At 43.6% G+C, this 15,339-nt stretch overlaps 1 protein-coding gene across 5 annotated transcripts in view; it reads left to right on the plus strand.

The window, feature by feature from the left end:
- Positions 1-15,339, plus strand: part of LOC140190838 (rasGAP-activating-like protein 1) — a 296,426-nt gene that overhangs the window by 171,696 nt on the left and 109,391 nt on the right. For 4 of the 5 annotated variants that reach the window (XM_072247716.1, XM_072247717.1, XM_072247719.1 and 1 more), the window contains one exon: positions 7,174-7,269. The exons of the other annotated variant lie outside the window; for it this stretch is intronic. In XM_072247716.1, coding sequence (XP_072103817.1) covers positions 7,174-7,269 — 96 coding nt within the window. The remainder of the gene's footprint in view (positions 1-7,173; positions 7,270-15,339) is intronic. 5 annotated transcript variants of the gene reach the window in all.

Here is a 15,339-nt window from a genome sequence, read left to right on the forward strand (position 1 = left end):
AGATTCAGAACGGAAGGTGGGGCACCATTCAGAATGGAACCGTCACTTTCATTTATATAGTGACTTCAATGTGTGAGTTTGTTCAAATGGGATTTACAGGAGCATAATCAGCTAAAAGTTAACACTAGAACTGAGAAGGAATTGTTAAGGAGAGAATCACGAACCTGATCAAGGAGGTGGAGTTTAAAACTAATCTTAGATGGAAAAAAATGGAAAAGCAGAGAAGTTTACTGTAAGAATAGCAAACTTTAGGACCTAACGTTGAAAGTGATGGTGAAATGGTTTGTATGGAATCTTTAAATTGCTTGAGGTGAAGAAGCACCTTGTTCTGCAAGATTATAGAGGTAGTAAAGGGTGATAATAGGGTTGTGACAATTTTAAGTTTGGTAATTTGGGAAAACTATTGTCTATAAATTAGATTGGATGGCACTTTTTTCACTGAGGTAATCCAAAGACTTGAGTAAGTCATGTTAAAGATTGCTTCTGTGGGAAATTGGGTCATTTGCAAAATTGAACCAGCTACTTCTGGTTTGTGTCTATATCATCATATGTGACACTTTTGCCAGTGTAGGACATCGCCTGATGATGAGACTTGTACAATGCATGTGTGAAGCCTTCCCAACATAAGCAGGAGCTCCCATGTCCAAAGGCAACTGCCAAGTAGCAGCCACAAGACACTAACTTGCTGAAGTCATATAAAGGAAATATCAGTAGCCTCTCCAGAGGCATTTTCCAGTGCACTCGAGACACTGACACATTTCTAAGACTGAGCTCAAACTGGTAAAGACAACTTTCTGAAGAAATCAGCCACTTCGTACCTGTGAAAGATGACCCTCTTCTCCAACATGATGAGACACTTCACCCCAGGAGGACATCTTTTACTTCTTACATTTTCTTCCTCACAGGACCATGTGAAACAATTATGCTAATGCCATGACTTTTTGTGAGAGGGAATCGGGTTTTGAATTTAGAGCTGAAATGCAGTGATATTTCAGTGCACTAAGGAATGAGATTGGCGACAGGGTAGAGATATGTCTCTACCAAAGGAGGTGTAAAGTGCTCCTTCCCTCCAGCAGCCTGCAGGTCGCCCTTGGGCAAGGTGTAGCACCTGCTTAGCCCCCCAATCAGGGTCACGTGAAGCCATGGGAGCAGATGGTGGATGGTCGTATGGCCAACTGGTGTGCATCACAAGTCCTGGTTATGTGACCACTGACGCCAGGCAGACAATCTCTGAAGAGTATTGATAATGGCTGGGGCCACCCGTCTTGTAGACACTGCCCATAAGAAGGCGATGGCAAACTAATTCTGTAGAAAAATTTGCCAAGAACAATCATGGTCATGGTCAAGACCATGATCGCCCACATGGCACAGAATGCACAGGTGAAGGAACGAGAGATACAACTTTTCAGATTCTATGTGATGCTCTGTATACTTCCTTGAGACGGCAAGTGCTCGAATCTGAAGCAACGAACAATTGGTTGGAAGAATTCAGTTGGATAAGTAACATCTGGGGGAGGAAGGAATTGTTGAAGCTTTGGGTCAAACCCTCCATCAGTACTGTGTGGAGAGGCTACATAGTCAGCATGGAGAGAAAACAGGGAGAAGGGGTTCTAAGGCATTTGGTGGACTGAGGAAAGGTGTAATGTCTTTTTGGTTGTTGGGAGATCTATCAGCCTGACACAGGAGATCACTGTTCTTGGAGTAGTGTTTTAGGACAAACTATCTGTTACTGCTTTATCAATGACTTTCATTGACTTGGAGGGTGAGGAAGAGGGGGTGCTCACTGATGACTGCACAATGCCCAACTTCTATTTGTTTAGAAACATGGAGCAGCTCGTGACTGCAGGCAACAAGGCTTGGACAGCATTCAAGCGCGGGCTGGGAAGTGGCACCAGTTATTCATGTTACAAAGGGCCTGATAATAATGATCTCCAACAAGACAAGGGTATGACTACATACTCTTGATGCTCAGTTGCATTATCCTCACCAGGACATCCGTCATGAGCATCCTCGGAAGGAGTGGATGGCTACTGGAGATAGAAATTTAACTGAATCAGCCACGTAAATCCCGTGGCCTCAAGAGCAGGTCAGGTGCTGGGTTCACCAGCACCTCATCGGGGCAAATTGTCATTGAGTGATAAATGCTCAACTTGCCAGCACTGGCAGCTGAAATTGAATAAGAAACAAGCAGAATAGGCAGTGCCTGTGGACTGAACTGAGAGTTAAGTTTGGGAAATTCCTTCACCGATGGATAGATAGATAATATTATGAACAGCAACATTTTAAAAAAGCATTGAATAGAGGCAAAAATAATGACCTCAGATCACTTATTGCTCCGGCAGTATAGACTCAGTGCCTTGAACCAAAACAAGGATTGTCTGGTAAAGGATAGCACAATTGCTGATAACAGGGTTGGAATTCTGACAGCAGAGATGGAATAATGAAGATCTGATTGTGGGAACAGAAGTGTGGAGCAAGCTTAAGATGGCATTTATGTTCGCTCCTCTAGCATGTTCAGAATGCCAGCAAATGCCTCAAACCTGTTCCACTTGTTACAACACTCGCATTCTCTATGTACACTCAGTGGCCGCTATATTAGCTACACTTGCTCATGAATGCAAATATGTAATCAGCCAATCATGTGCCAGCACTCAGTGCATAAAAGCATGCTGACATGGCCAAGAGATTCAGTTGTTGTTCAGACCAAAATATTAGAATGGGGAAGAAATGTGATCTAAGTGACTTTGACTGTGGAATGATTGTTGGCGCCAGATGGGGTGGTTTGAGTATCTCAGAAACTGCTGATCTCCTGGGATTTTCACGCACAACAGTCTCTAGAGCAGGAGTTTCTAAACTTTTCTATGCCATAGATCCCTACCATTAACGAAGGAGTCTGTAAACCCCAGCTTGGTAATCCCTGCAGAGTTTACAGAGAATGGAGGGAAAAACAAAAAAAAAACATCCAGTGAGCGGCAGTTTGGTGTGTGAAAACACCTTGTTAATGAGAGAGGTAGGGAGAATGGCCAGACTGGTTCAAGCTGACTGTAACTCAGATAACCAATCATTACGGTAGTGGCGTACAGAAGAGCATCTCTGAATGCACAACGCATCATACCTTGAAGTGGTTGAGCTACAGCAGCCAAAGACCAGAAACATACAATCAGTGACTGTTTTATGAGGTACAGGCCTAATAAAATAAAATAGCCACTGAGTGTATGTTTACATTTATGAAGCTCCCTTTTATTACCTCAGAATCCCCCAAAATGCTTCATGCCATGAGGGACTTTCAGAAGTCCGTTTACTATTGCGGTATGAAATGCAGTAATAGCAAAATGGAATAACCACAAGACACAGGAGCAGAGTCAGCCCATTGAGTCTGCTACACCATTCCATCGTGGCTAATTTATTACTTCTTTCAACCCCATTCTCCTGCCTTCTGCGGGAGGAGAAGATGGCGGCGTGACGCCGGTGGTGATGTCTGTTATCTGTCGAGTAAAGTGCCGTGCACAATCCTGATTTGATGAAGACAGACATGAGAGCACGGAAGAACATCTGGTGAAATTTCTGAAATGCCTGCTTTGCTGCCGCTGCTACTGTGTGATCCAGAATCTACGGAGGGGAAGGCCCCGAGTCCTCGGCTTCGCTTGTTGCTTGGTGGCTGTGGTGGGGTCGAAGCGCTCAGCGGAGGATGGTGCTTGGAGAGGCTGTGTCGGAGGGGCTGGTTGGAGGCTCAAAGTTTTCGGACGGACTCAGAGTCTGCTGCGGTTGGGTGCTTCCAATGGTGCTGCATCGGCAAGTTTACGGTGCTTGGAGGTTCATGGCAGGGAGAGTTTCCCTCTTCTACCGTCTGCGTGAGATGATGAGGCTATCAGGACTTGAGACTTTTTTTTTACCGTGCCCATGGTCTGCTCTTTATCAAATTACGGTATTGCTTTGCACTGTTGTAACTATATGTTATAATTATGTGGTTTTGTCAGTTTTATAGTTTGTCTTGTGTTTCTGTGATATCTTTCTGGAGGAAAACTGTATCATTTTTTAATGCATGCATTTCTAAATGACAATAAACGAGGACTGAGTGTCTTCATAATCCCTGTAACGTTTGACACCCTGAATAATCAAGAACCTATCAGCCTGTGCTTTAAATAAACTCAATGACTTGGCTGTTGTGTATTTCATATTTAAGTAATATTTGAGTACTCTTGTGTGTGGGTGTGTGTGTATATACAAAACATTCTTGTTCATTTAAATAATTCATTACAATATAAGTACATGAATTGCATATCGCATCACGGTACTATGTGATACTTGTGTGCCTCGCTTAAAGTAAACATGAAGTTAGATGCACATTTCGGACTCCCATGTCTTCCTTTGAATTAGTTTAATGTTTTGAAGATAGAAAACATACTATTGACCTCCACAGCTGTTTGTGGCAATGGATCCCACACTTTGCCACATGCCAGTCAGCCAGTTGTCTGCCCATGCTAGTATCTTTCCTGTAAAACCATGGGCTCTTATCTTGTTAAGAAGCGTCATGTGAGGCACTTTGTCAAAGGCCTTCTGAAAATTCAAGTAAACATCTACTGACTCTGCTTTGTCTACCCTACCTGTTATGTCCTCAAAGATTCCCCTTACGGAAACCATGCTGACTTTGGCCTATTTTATCATGTGCCTCCAAGTACCCCAAATACTCGTCCATAATATTGGACAATGTCTTCCCAGGCTAACTGGCCAATAATTTCCTTGCTTCTGCCTCCTGTTGTGTTCACTCACCTATAATTCTGATGAGACCCGAAGCTAGGGGGTAGAACAAAGCCGGAACTCAAAATACCCCTTTATTCTGTAAGACCACGCACCTACAAAAATCTCAAAACTCAACAGTACACCCCAAGGCACGACTACTTAAATTGATTACTCAAAGAATATTGAAAATGTTGATAGGAAGAACAATCAATAATGAAAGTCAGCCTGGGATTGGTTGTCAACTGACCAACAAGCATTGGTTGTTTCAGCTCGCTGTAACACCTCCCTCACTCCTTCAAGAGTGGAATGATATTTGCAATTTTCCAGTCATCTGGAACCATTCCAGAATCTAGTGATTCTTGAAAGATCACTGCTAACACTCCCACAGTTTTTTCAGCTACCTCTTTCACAACCCTGCGGTTTAGCCCATCTGGTCCTGGTAACCTGTCTACCTTCAGACCTTTCAGCTTCCCAAGCACCTACTCCTTAATAATAGCAACTACACTCACTTCTGCCCTCTGAATCTTGAATTTCTGGTATACTGCTCGTGCCTTCCACAGTGAAGACAGATGCAAAATACTTATTGTTTACCTGGCATTTCTTTATCCCCTATTACTACCTCTCCAGCATTATTTTCTAGTGTTCTGATATCCACTCTCACCTTTTTTCACTCATTATATATTTGAAAAATATTTTGATATCCTCTTTTGTATTTTTGGTTATCTTACCTTCATATTTCATCTTTTACCTCCCTATGGCTTTTTTCATTGGTTTTTAAAAGCTTCCTTGTCCTCTAACATCCCACTAATATTTGCTATATTATATGCACTCTCTTCTCCTTTCATGCAGACTTTGACTTCCCTTGTCAGGCAGGATAGCCTCATCCTCCCTTTAGAATACTTCCTCATCTTTGAGATGTATCTATCCTGCACCCTGCAAATTGCCCCCAGAAAATTCAGCCACTGCTGTTCTGCCATCTTCCCTGCTAGTGTCCCCTTCCAATCAGCTTTAGCCAGCTCCCCTTTCAAGCCCCTGAAATTCCCTTTCTGATACATCTGACTTTATCTTCTTCCTCTCAAATTGCAGGGTTAATTCTATCAGATTATGATCACTGCTTCCTAAGTATTCCTTTACCGTAAGCTCCCTAATCAAATTTAGTTCGTTGCACAACACCCAATCCAGAATTGCCTTTCCCCTAGTGGACTCAACCACAAGCTGCTCTAAAAAGCCATTTCATAAGTATTCTACAAATTCCCTCTCTTGAGATCCAGCACCTGATTTTCTCAATCTACCTGCATATTGACATCCCCCATAACTATAGTAACATTGCTCTTTTTACATGCCTTTTCTATCTCCCATTGTAACTTGGCTGCATCATGGCTACTATTTGGAGACCATCAGGGTCTTTCTACTCCTGCAGTTTCTTAACTCTACCCATGAGGATTTTACATTTTCTGATCCTAAGGATTTGATTTCATTTTTCACCGCCAGGGCTATCTCATCACCTCTGCCTACCTTCCTGTCCTCTCTGTACAATGTGTGTCCTTCAATGTTAAGCTCTCAGTTATGATCTTTCAGCCATGACTTAGTAATGCCGACAATTGCATACCTGCCAATCTCTAACTGCGCAACAAGATCATCCACCTTATACCATACACAGCGTGCATTGAAAGATAACACCTTCAGTCTTGTGTTCATCACTCTTTTAGATTTTGCCTCCATTGTACACTTCAGCTCATCCCACTGACTGCAGTTTTCCCCTTTCATCTGCCTGTCCTTCCTCACGGTCTCACTACACAGCGCATTGACTTGTGTACCAACTGCCCCATCCTCAGCCCTATCACTCTGGTTCGCACCCCTCTGCCAGATTAGTTTAAACCCTCACCAACTGGCCCACAAGGATATTGGTCCCTCTCTGGTTCAAGAGTAACCTGTCCTTTTAGGTCAGAGGAGATCCCAATAATCCAGAAATCTGAAACCAATGATGGAAAAATTTGAATGTTCTGCAATGTCGGCTGAGAGGCAAATCCAGACCAGGGTTCCAGGAGAAATCACCAATTTTTTTTTTACGCCGTGTCATGTAACTTTCTAAATCCACTTACAAGGGCTAATTCTGACAAGGCAGCACTTGCCGACAGCCCCAGATTTGTGCTTGAGGCTTTGGACAGAGACGTGTACCAACAAAGCTCACACAGAGGTGAGCTTGTCACCGTCTCAGCTGTGGCTGTGGTCAGCCCCTCTATGTCGCTGCTGTATTGGCAAGTGGATTAAATTAATATATAAAATCAAATGTAAGCTCAAAGCCGAGTGCTGTGGTATGGCCACTAAGCATATCCAAATGTAAAATTCATGTTGAGTTTAGGTTTGAAAATCCACTAACAGCTGCTCAGTCTCTAAAACAATTGTGATCCACGATCTTATGTTCACTTTCAGAGTGATGCTACTGGTGTCTTGAGCAGAAGAACCACTCTGGCCAAGTCGTCACAAGCTTATGATGCAAGCCTCAAATCCACAGACTCGCTGAACTGGGTAGGTGCTCAAGTTGTAAACCATAAAGGCAGTGTAAAAATACTCTCACTCTCCCTTGTGGGGGAAAAGAAACTCCCTGCTTGATGCATTATCAAGCATTATGCCTGGATTGTGTTAGAAAGGACTAAACACTGTTGTTCTGCATGCAAGTTTGTCACTGGGTATTTCAGGCGTGTTTCTAATCCAAATTTCCAGTGCTCATTGTGTTTTTTAATTTCTTTTCTGCAGCTTAAATAAATTTTTAATCCTATTAGCCTTTACGTCTTTAAGCAGCAACACTGGACACAAGAGCTTTCCAGCTTCTTATCAATAACCCTAAGCATTTCTACTTACTAACGAGTCTGTCTGAGGCGTCCGTTGGTCAGGGTCGACCATGGATGTTGTGTCTTAGCGGTCTAGATATGCAAGCCTGGGCAGTACGATATGGAGAACAGGCTGCTGCCCATGGAGCAAGCACCCCATCTCCATGCATCTGGTGAACCGAAAGCAACTGTACAGACCGATACAGTTTGGTACCAGCAGCGTTACAGGAATTGCCCGTCAGCATAGAACTGCCTTAGGGACTCCAGCTCCGGATTTTTCCCTCCGGGTTTACTCCCGAAGCCTTGCCCAAGCCACAAAGCAGCGGAAGTTTGAGGTCAGTTTTCCTTCTCCTAGATGAGCTGCCGACCGCGGTCGACTAGCCCCATCTGCCCGAGGTAATAAGTAAATACAGGTAGGTATACCTCCATTTGATGTCACTTAACTGACTCTTCCAGTTTCCTGAAACTTGTTCATGTGGCTGACTGACATAAGACTTTTAAAAGCCAAAAATCCCTTCTGTTATAAATATTTAAAAAAGAAAGGTCAAAAACAAAAGCATTATTATTGTTTGTGCCCATTTTTTGAAAAATTATTTTCTTGCCCAATTAGCATTGGTTTGCAACAACCAAAACAATAATCAAACTTTGCTTCCCAAATGGACTGAGCAGAGACTGAAATACAGTTCAACAGTTTATTGACATAATTGTGCTTAGCAATTGAATCAGCTTTGGAGAACTTTTGCTGTTTCATAATGAAGATTTGTAATCTGGTGATTTTCCAAAGCTGTCATGTGGAATATGGTTTTTACAATCGATGGTTTGTTAATTGTGGTGTCTTTCAATGTCACAGATTCCTAAAACCAATTATGCATGTATAGAAATCCTGAGCAGTGACTAGGTTATTTCATGATGCTGGAAGACAGCTGATGCAAATAACTTCTTTCAATTCTCATCATCAGAATGCTTTATGGGCAGCAGAAATAAAATAGATTGGCATGAATACAGAGAGCTTCCCGGCAAAGTTAATGCTGTGGTTAAAACCATTGCTTCATAAATCACAAGCCAATTAAGTAAAGTGGGTCTATAACTGAAATCACCAAGGGAGCAACTAGAGAGAACAGTCAGACCGAGGGCTGGAATTTTTAATTATCTAGAGATACAGCATGGTAACAGGTCCTTCCAACCCAGCGAATCTGTGCTACCCGATTACACCAATGGGACCAATTAACCGAGTAACCTGAATGACTGTGCGAGGAAACCGGAGCACCCAGAGGAAAGCCATGTGGTCGGGCGGGAGCGTACAAACTCCTTACAGAAAGTGACGGGAACCGAATCCGGGTCGCTGGTGCTGTAAGCGTGATGCTAGCCGCTACACTGCCGTGTCATGAATACGGGGGCGGCACGGTAGCGTAGTGTCCAGCACAGCGCCTTACAGTAAAGGTGACCCCCGGTTCAATTCCCGCTGCTGCTGTAAGGAGCTAGTGCATCCTCCTCGTGACTGCGTGGGTTTCCTCCAGGTGCTCTGGTTTCCTCCCACAGTCCAAAGACATACCGGTTGGTAGGTTAATTGGTCATTGTGAATTGTACCGTGATTCGACTAGTGTTAAATCAGGGGTTGCTAGGCAGCATGGCAATTGATGGATGGATGGATGTTAATTTAAAGCAATTAACAGTATACACCTTTGCAAATACAAAAGGTGCTATAGGAACTTGTTGTTAAGTGATGAAACAAGCTATTGTAGCTTTAGATTCTAAAATATTTGATATGTATTTAAGTGGATACAGCATGGATTCCTTAAAGGAAAATCCTGCCTGACAAATATTACAATTTTTTGAGGAAATTACAAGTAGGCTAGACAAGGGAGATGCAGTGGATGATGATTTGGATTTTCAGAAGGCCTTTGACAAGGTGCCACACATGAGGTTACTTAACAAGATAAGAGCCCATGGAATTACGGGAAAGTTACATACGTGGATAGAGCGTTGGCTGATTGGCAGGAAACAGAGAGTGGGAATAAAGGGATCCTATTCTGGTTGGCTGCCGGTTACCAGTGGTGTTCCACAGGGGTCCTTGTTGGGGCCACTTCTGTTTACATTGTACATCAACGATTTGGATTATGGAATAGATGGCTTTATGGCTAAGTTTGCTGACGATACGAAGATAGGTGGAGCGGCCGGTAGTGCTGAGGAAACGGAGAGTCTGCAGAGAGACTTGGATAGATTGGAAGAATGGGCAAAGAAGTGGCAAATGAAATACAATGTTGGAAAGTGTATGGTTATGCACTTTGGCAGAAGAAATAAACGGGCAGACTATTATTTAAATGGGGAAAGAATTCAAAGTTCTGAGATGCAACAGGACTTGGGAGTCCTCGTACAGGATACCCTTAAGGTTAACCTCCAGGTTGAGTCGGTGATGAAGAAGGCGAATGCAATGTTGGCATTCATTTCTAGAGGAATAGAGTAGAGGAGCAGGGATGTGATGTTGAGGCTCTATAAGGCACTCGTGAGACCTCACTTGGAGTACTGTGGGCAGTTTTGATCTCCTTATTTAAGAAAGGATGTGCTGACGTTGGAGAGGGTACAGAGAAGATTCACTAGAATGATTCCGGGAATGAGAAGGTTAACATATGAGGAATGTTTGTCCGCTCTTGGACTGTATTCCTTGGAGTTTAGAAGAATGAGGGGAGACCTCATAGAAACATTTCGAATGTTGAAAGGCATGGACAGAGTGGATGTGGCAAAGTTGTTTCCCATGATGGGGGAGTCTAGTACGAGAGGGCATGACTTCAGGATTGAAGGGTGCCCTTTCAGAACAGAAATGCGAAGAAATTTTTTTAGTCAGAGGGTGGTGAATCTATGGAATTTGTTGCCACGGGCAGCAGTGGAGGCCAAGTCATTGGGTGTATTTAAGGCAGAGATTGATAGGTATCTGAGTAGCCAGGGCATCAAAGGTTATGGTGAGAAGGTGGGGGAGTGGGACTAAATGGGAGAGTGGATCAGCTCATGATAAAATGGCAGAGCAGACTCGATGTGCCGAATGGCTGACTTCTGCTCCGTTGTCTTATGGTCTTATGGATAGGCTTGATTTTGAACCAGAGGCACAATAAGTATGGTGGTGCACAATAAGAAATTGCACAGCTTTGTGTAAGTGATCCAGTGTAATAGATACAGTACACGACAGAGCTGAGGGAAAGATGAGAGAGTCCATATAGAACACACACTGGATCACAGAACACTCCTTGAAACAAAGATGCATTGACTGTTAGCATTTCCGATCAATGACAACCTCTATTTCTGTGAGGCACATTTCTTGTGGCAGGAATTAGAGAGTTGAAGAGTGGATGTTTTGTTTTATTCAAGGTCAAATGACTCAGTTTGCGAAAACACAACTCAAGGAGAAGTCATCAGCTAATTGAGTGTTTGGAACACGATTGTCTTTGCATAGAGAGCCATTGAACAGAAGAGGATTTAATGGAGAGACTTTGTATATAGGATATATGTATATATATTTGTGTGTGTGTGACCATATACTACTTTGAGATATACTACCAGGTGTATGAAGGCACACACTCAGCGATTCAAGAACAATTTATAAATGGACATTGAACCCATGAACACTACTCCACTATTTTCTTTAAAATTTCTGTTTTTGCACTTATTTCAACTTGACCATTTAGATAAATAGATAGATAGATAGATATATTTTATTGATCCCGAGGGAAATTGGGTTTTGTTACAGCCGCACCAACTAAGAATAGAGCATAAATATAGCAATACAAAAACCCCCAACAATCAAACAACAATATGCAAACTATGCCAGATGGAAATAAGTCCAGGACCAGTCTATTGGCTCAGGGTGTCTGACCCTCCACGGGAGGAGCTGCAAAGTTCGATGGCCACAAGCAGGAACAACCTCCCGTGACACCCAGTGTTGTATCTTGGTGGAATATGGCCGGAATCCAACAGCAAAAAGTTCAATATCCGGTCTACAAACACGTTCCTCGATCGTAATATGACCCGGATTGCACCATCCGTTGTTAACCAGAACAATAAGCACCCAACTCCTTTACGCTTACCGCTCTCAGTACACTTCTGGTCAGCCCGAACGGTCTGGAAGCCGTCCATGGAAAAGTTTTGATCGGGTATGTCCTCCTGCAGCCCCGTTCCAGTGAAACACATAACATTGCACTCCCGAAATGTTCTCTGATGCCTGGCTAGCGCCGTCAACTCGTCCGTTTTATTACCCACCAAACTCCTCTTCTCCGTAAGTCTCTGTTATCTCGACCCGGTCCTCTTTCCTCGCCTTTGTGATCCCCCTCTGCATCCTCTGTGTGTTTTCCTCCAGATTTCAGCCGGGGTGTCCGCCGCTCTGCTCGCTAAACCGGCCGACATAAGCTCAATCAGCTGGTCCCTGGAATAAACAATGCAACCATGCTTCTGCCCCACTAATGAGACATATTTAATATACATATACCTTATATAATTGCTGTAATTCAGTTTTTTTTCTATATTTAGAAAAATATACTTCTGTACTTCTGCTGCAAAGTTAACAAATTTCAAATTTCAGTAATATTAAACCTGATTCTGATTAATTTTCTTGCACAATTACAGGAAACTAAAGAAATACAATACAATTTGTTAATAAACTCTACATAGAAACATAGAAAGTAGGTGCAGAAGTAGGCCATTCGGCCCTTCGAGCCTGCATTGCCATTCAGTATGATCATGGCTGATCATCCAACTCAGAACCCTGTACCTGCCTTCTCTCCACACCCCCTGATCCCTTTAACCACAAGGACCATATCTAACTCCCTCTTAAATATAGCCAATGAACTGGCCTCATCTATTTCCTGTGGCAGAGAATTCCACAGATTCACCACTCTCTGTGTGAAGAAGTTTTTCCTCATCTCCGTCCTAAAAGGCTTCCCCTTTATCCTCAATCTGTGACCCCTCATTCTGGACTTCCCCAACATCAGGAACAATCTTCCTCCATCTAGCCTGTCCAATCCCGTTAGAATTTTATACGTTTCAATAAGATCCCCCCTCAATCTTCTAAATTCCAGCCAGTATAAACCTAGTCGATCCAGTCTTTCATCATATGAAAGTCCTGCCATCCCAGGAATCAATCTGATGAACCTTCTTTGTACTCCCTCTATGGCAAGGATGTCTTTCCTCAGATTAGGGGACCAAAACTGCATGCAATACTCCAGGTGTGGTCTCACCAAGGCCTTGTACAACTGCAGTAGTACCTCCTTGCTCCTGTACTTGAATCCTCTTGCTATGAATGCCAGCATACCATTTGCCTTTTTCACCGCCTGCTGTACCTGCATGCTCACTTTCAATGACTGGTGTATAATGACATCCAGGTCTCGTTGCACCTCCCCTTTTCCTAATCGGCCACCATTCAGATAATAATCTGTTTTCCTGTTCTTGGCACCGAAGTGGATAACCTCACATTTATCCACATTAAATTGCATCTGCCATGAATTTGCCCACTCACCTAACCTATCCAAGTCACCCTGCATCCTCTTAGCATCCTCCTCACAGCTAACACTGCCGCCCAGCATAAACAAAGATTGAGAAGCAACCAATATGTAAATACAAAAACAACCAGTTGAGCTGAGTGAAGTTATCCATTCTGGTTCAGGGGACTGATGATTGAAGGGCACTGTGCTTGAATCTGCTGGGGTGGGACCTAAGGCTCCTGTACCTCCACCCCAGTGGCAGCAGCAAGAAGAGAGCATGGCCAAGATGTTGTGGAGGATGCGTTATTATGTGTGTACATAATGAAGAACTTTAGTTCCCAGTGTGCAATGCGGGCAGTTCACCCCGGAACTGAAAATGACATCAGTGAGCTGGTTGCACGCACTCAGGTCGAGCTGACAGCGTGACTGGAGTGTTCTGTAAATAAATATGTGTCAGCATTTTTACCACACTGTCTGTCTTTATTAAGAACAAACACAACAGAGAGTCCTTGGTGATGGATGCTGCTTTCTCCTTGTAGATGTGCTCAGGGGTGGGGAGGGTTTTGCCTATGATGGCATTGATCCATAGCAGCAGGAGAAAGCCTCAGAAACAACAAAATCAACACCACCTTGTACCCATGTTGTTTCCCAGCTCTCTACAAGCAGCTGAAAACTCCGATTGCTCAGCCAAAAAGAAAATTGAATTGGAAATTGGATTACTGAGAAAGAAGGATTGAAGAAGAAGTGAGAAAGTGGATGGGGCTAGGAAGGATAAGAATATGGTCAACGTATTTACTAGGGTCGACTGCTTCAGAATTGCAATGGAATTAAACACAGAAACCAAGTAGCTGTGTAGTGCTAATCCCCATTGGTGCTGGAGTGAAATATGTCAAACAATAAACCTATTCAGTAGGTCTAATATGTGAACTTTATGAGTCCAATTTTAGCTTTCTATGTGGCGCATAATATGTTGTAAATGCTAGTGCTTTTATAACTACTGACTGCAATATTCCCTCTGATATATTACAGCTGTCAGTATAAAGTTATTGGCTGTTTCAATTATAGAGAGCATCTACATGTTATATAGCTTAACATTGGCTTAACCCCTGGAGGCAGCTTTCTGGATATCTTTCATGCCTCCTCAGCTTACTTCTCAATGCAAGGTGGACATATTGTGATGGAGAGCGCTCGGTAAACACACTCCCTCCACACGCCATTCTCTCTCTCTCTCTCTCTCTCTCTCTCTCTCTCACACACACAGACGCACACGCACACGCACACACACATATAGCCTGGTCATTCTGCTGTTATTGTGCTGAGTGTACGCGTTTCCGTGTCTTCCTGGTCATGTTCTCAATGGGTCCTAAACTGAATCGATACGCCCGTGCTGGCTTTATGATGCCCTTCCCGCCACACCCAGCGGAACATCCACTTCGTTAGTGATGGGGATGTGTATATGTTGTTTGTATACTGTATTTCAGGTAGATAACTTCTGTTTGTTTTGTAATATGAGTGTAACTACATTGTGGGGTGCATCAATTTCCAAATCATGTGTCGCCTTAAGTTAACTTTGTGGGTAATTAAAGTTGGGATGTCCTGGTGCTTAACAAATGCTCTCATTGGCAGAGAGAGACCGGGGCTGCCAGGAGTTTAATACTGGACAATAATGGGGCTATTATTGTGTTTTCTGGTAGATATCTTTTTGTAAATATTGGCAGTTTTCTTTTTACGATTTCCGCTAATTTTTGACGCACCTAATAAACATCCTTGCACGAAAGTGCGAAGTGACTCCAGCAGTTTTTTACCTTCTGTCATAACACATGTGGCTAACACATACTGATGATATGCAAACATTTTTTTAAACTGGGGTCTGGGTGCTGGACTCAACAAGTGGGGTGATCCAAGTTCTGAGGAGAAGATGGCGGCGCGACACAGCTCACAGCGGCCACTCCGGTGGTGATGTCTGTTATCTGTCAAGTAGGGTGCTGTGCACAATCCTGATTTGATGGAGACGGACGTGAGAGCACGGAGGAACATCTGGTGAAACTTCTGAAATGCCTGCTTCACTGCTGCTGCTACTGTGTGGTCCAGAATCTCCGGAGGAGAAGGCCCCGAGTCCTCGGCTTTACTTGTTACTCGGTGGCCGGGGCAGGGTCGAAGTGCTTGCAGAGGATGGTGCTCGGAGAGGCTGCGTTGGAGGTGCTGGTCGGAGGCTCGAAGTTTTCAGACGGACTCAGAGTCCGCCGCGGTCAGGTGCTTCCAATGGTGCTGCATCGACAAGTTGGCAGCGCTTGGAGGTTCAT

The sequence above is a fragment of the Mobula birostris genome, chromosome 31 (genome assembly GCF_030028105.1).
Source record: "Mobula birostris isolate sMobBir1 chromosome 31, sMobBir1.hap1, whole genome shotgun sequence".
NCBI lineage: Eukaryota > Metazoa > Chordata > Chondrichthyes > Myliobatiformes > Myliobatidae > Mobula > Mobula birostris.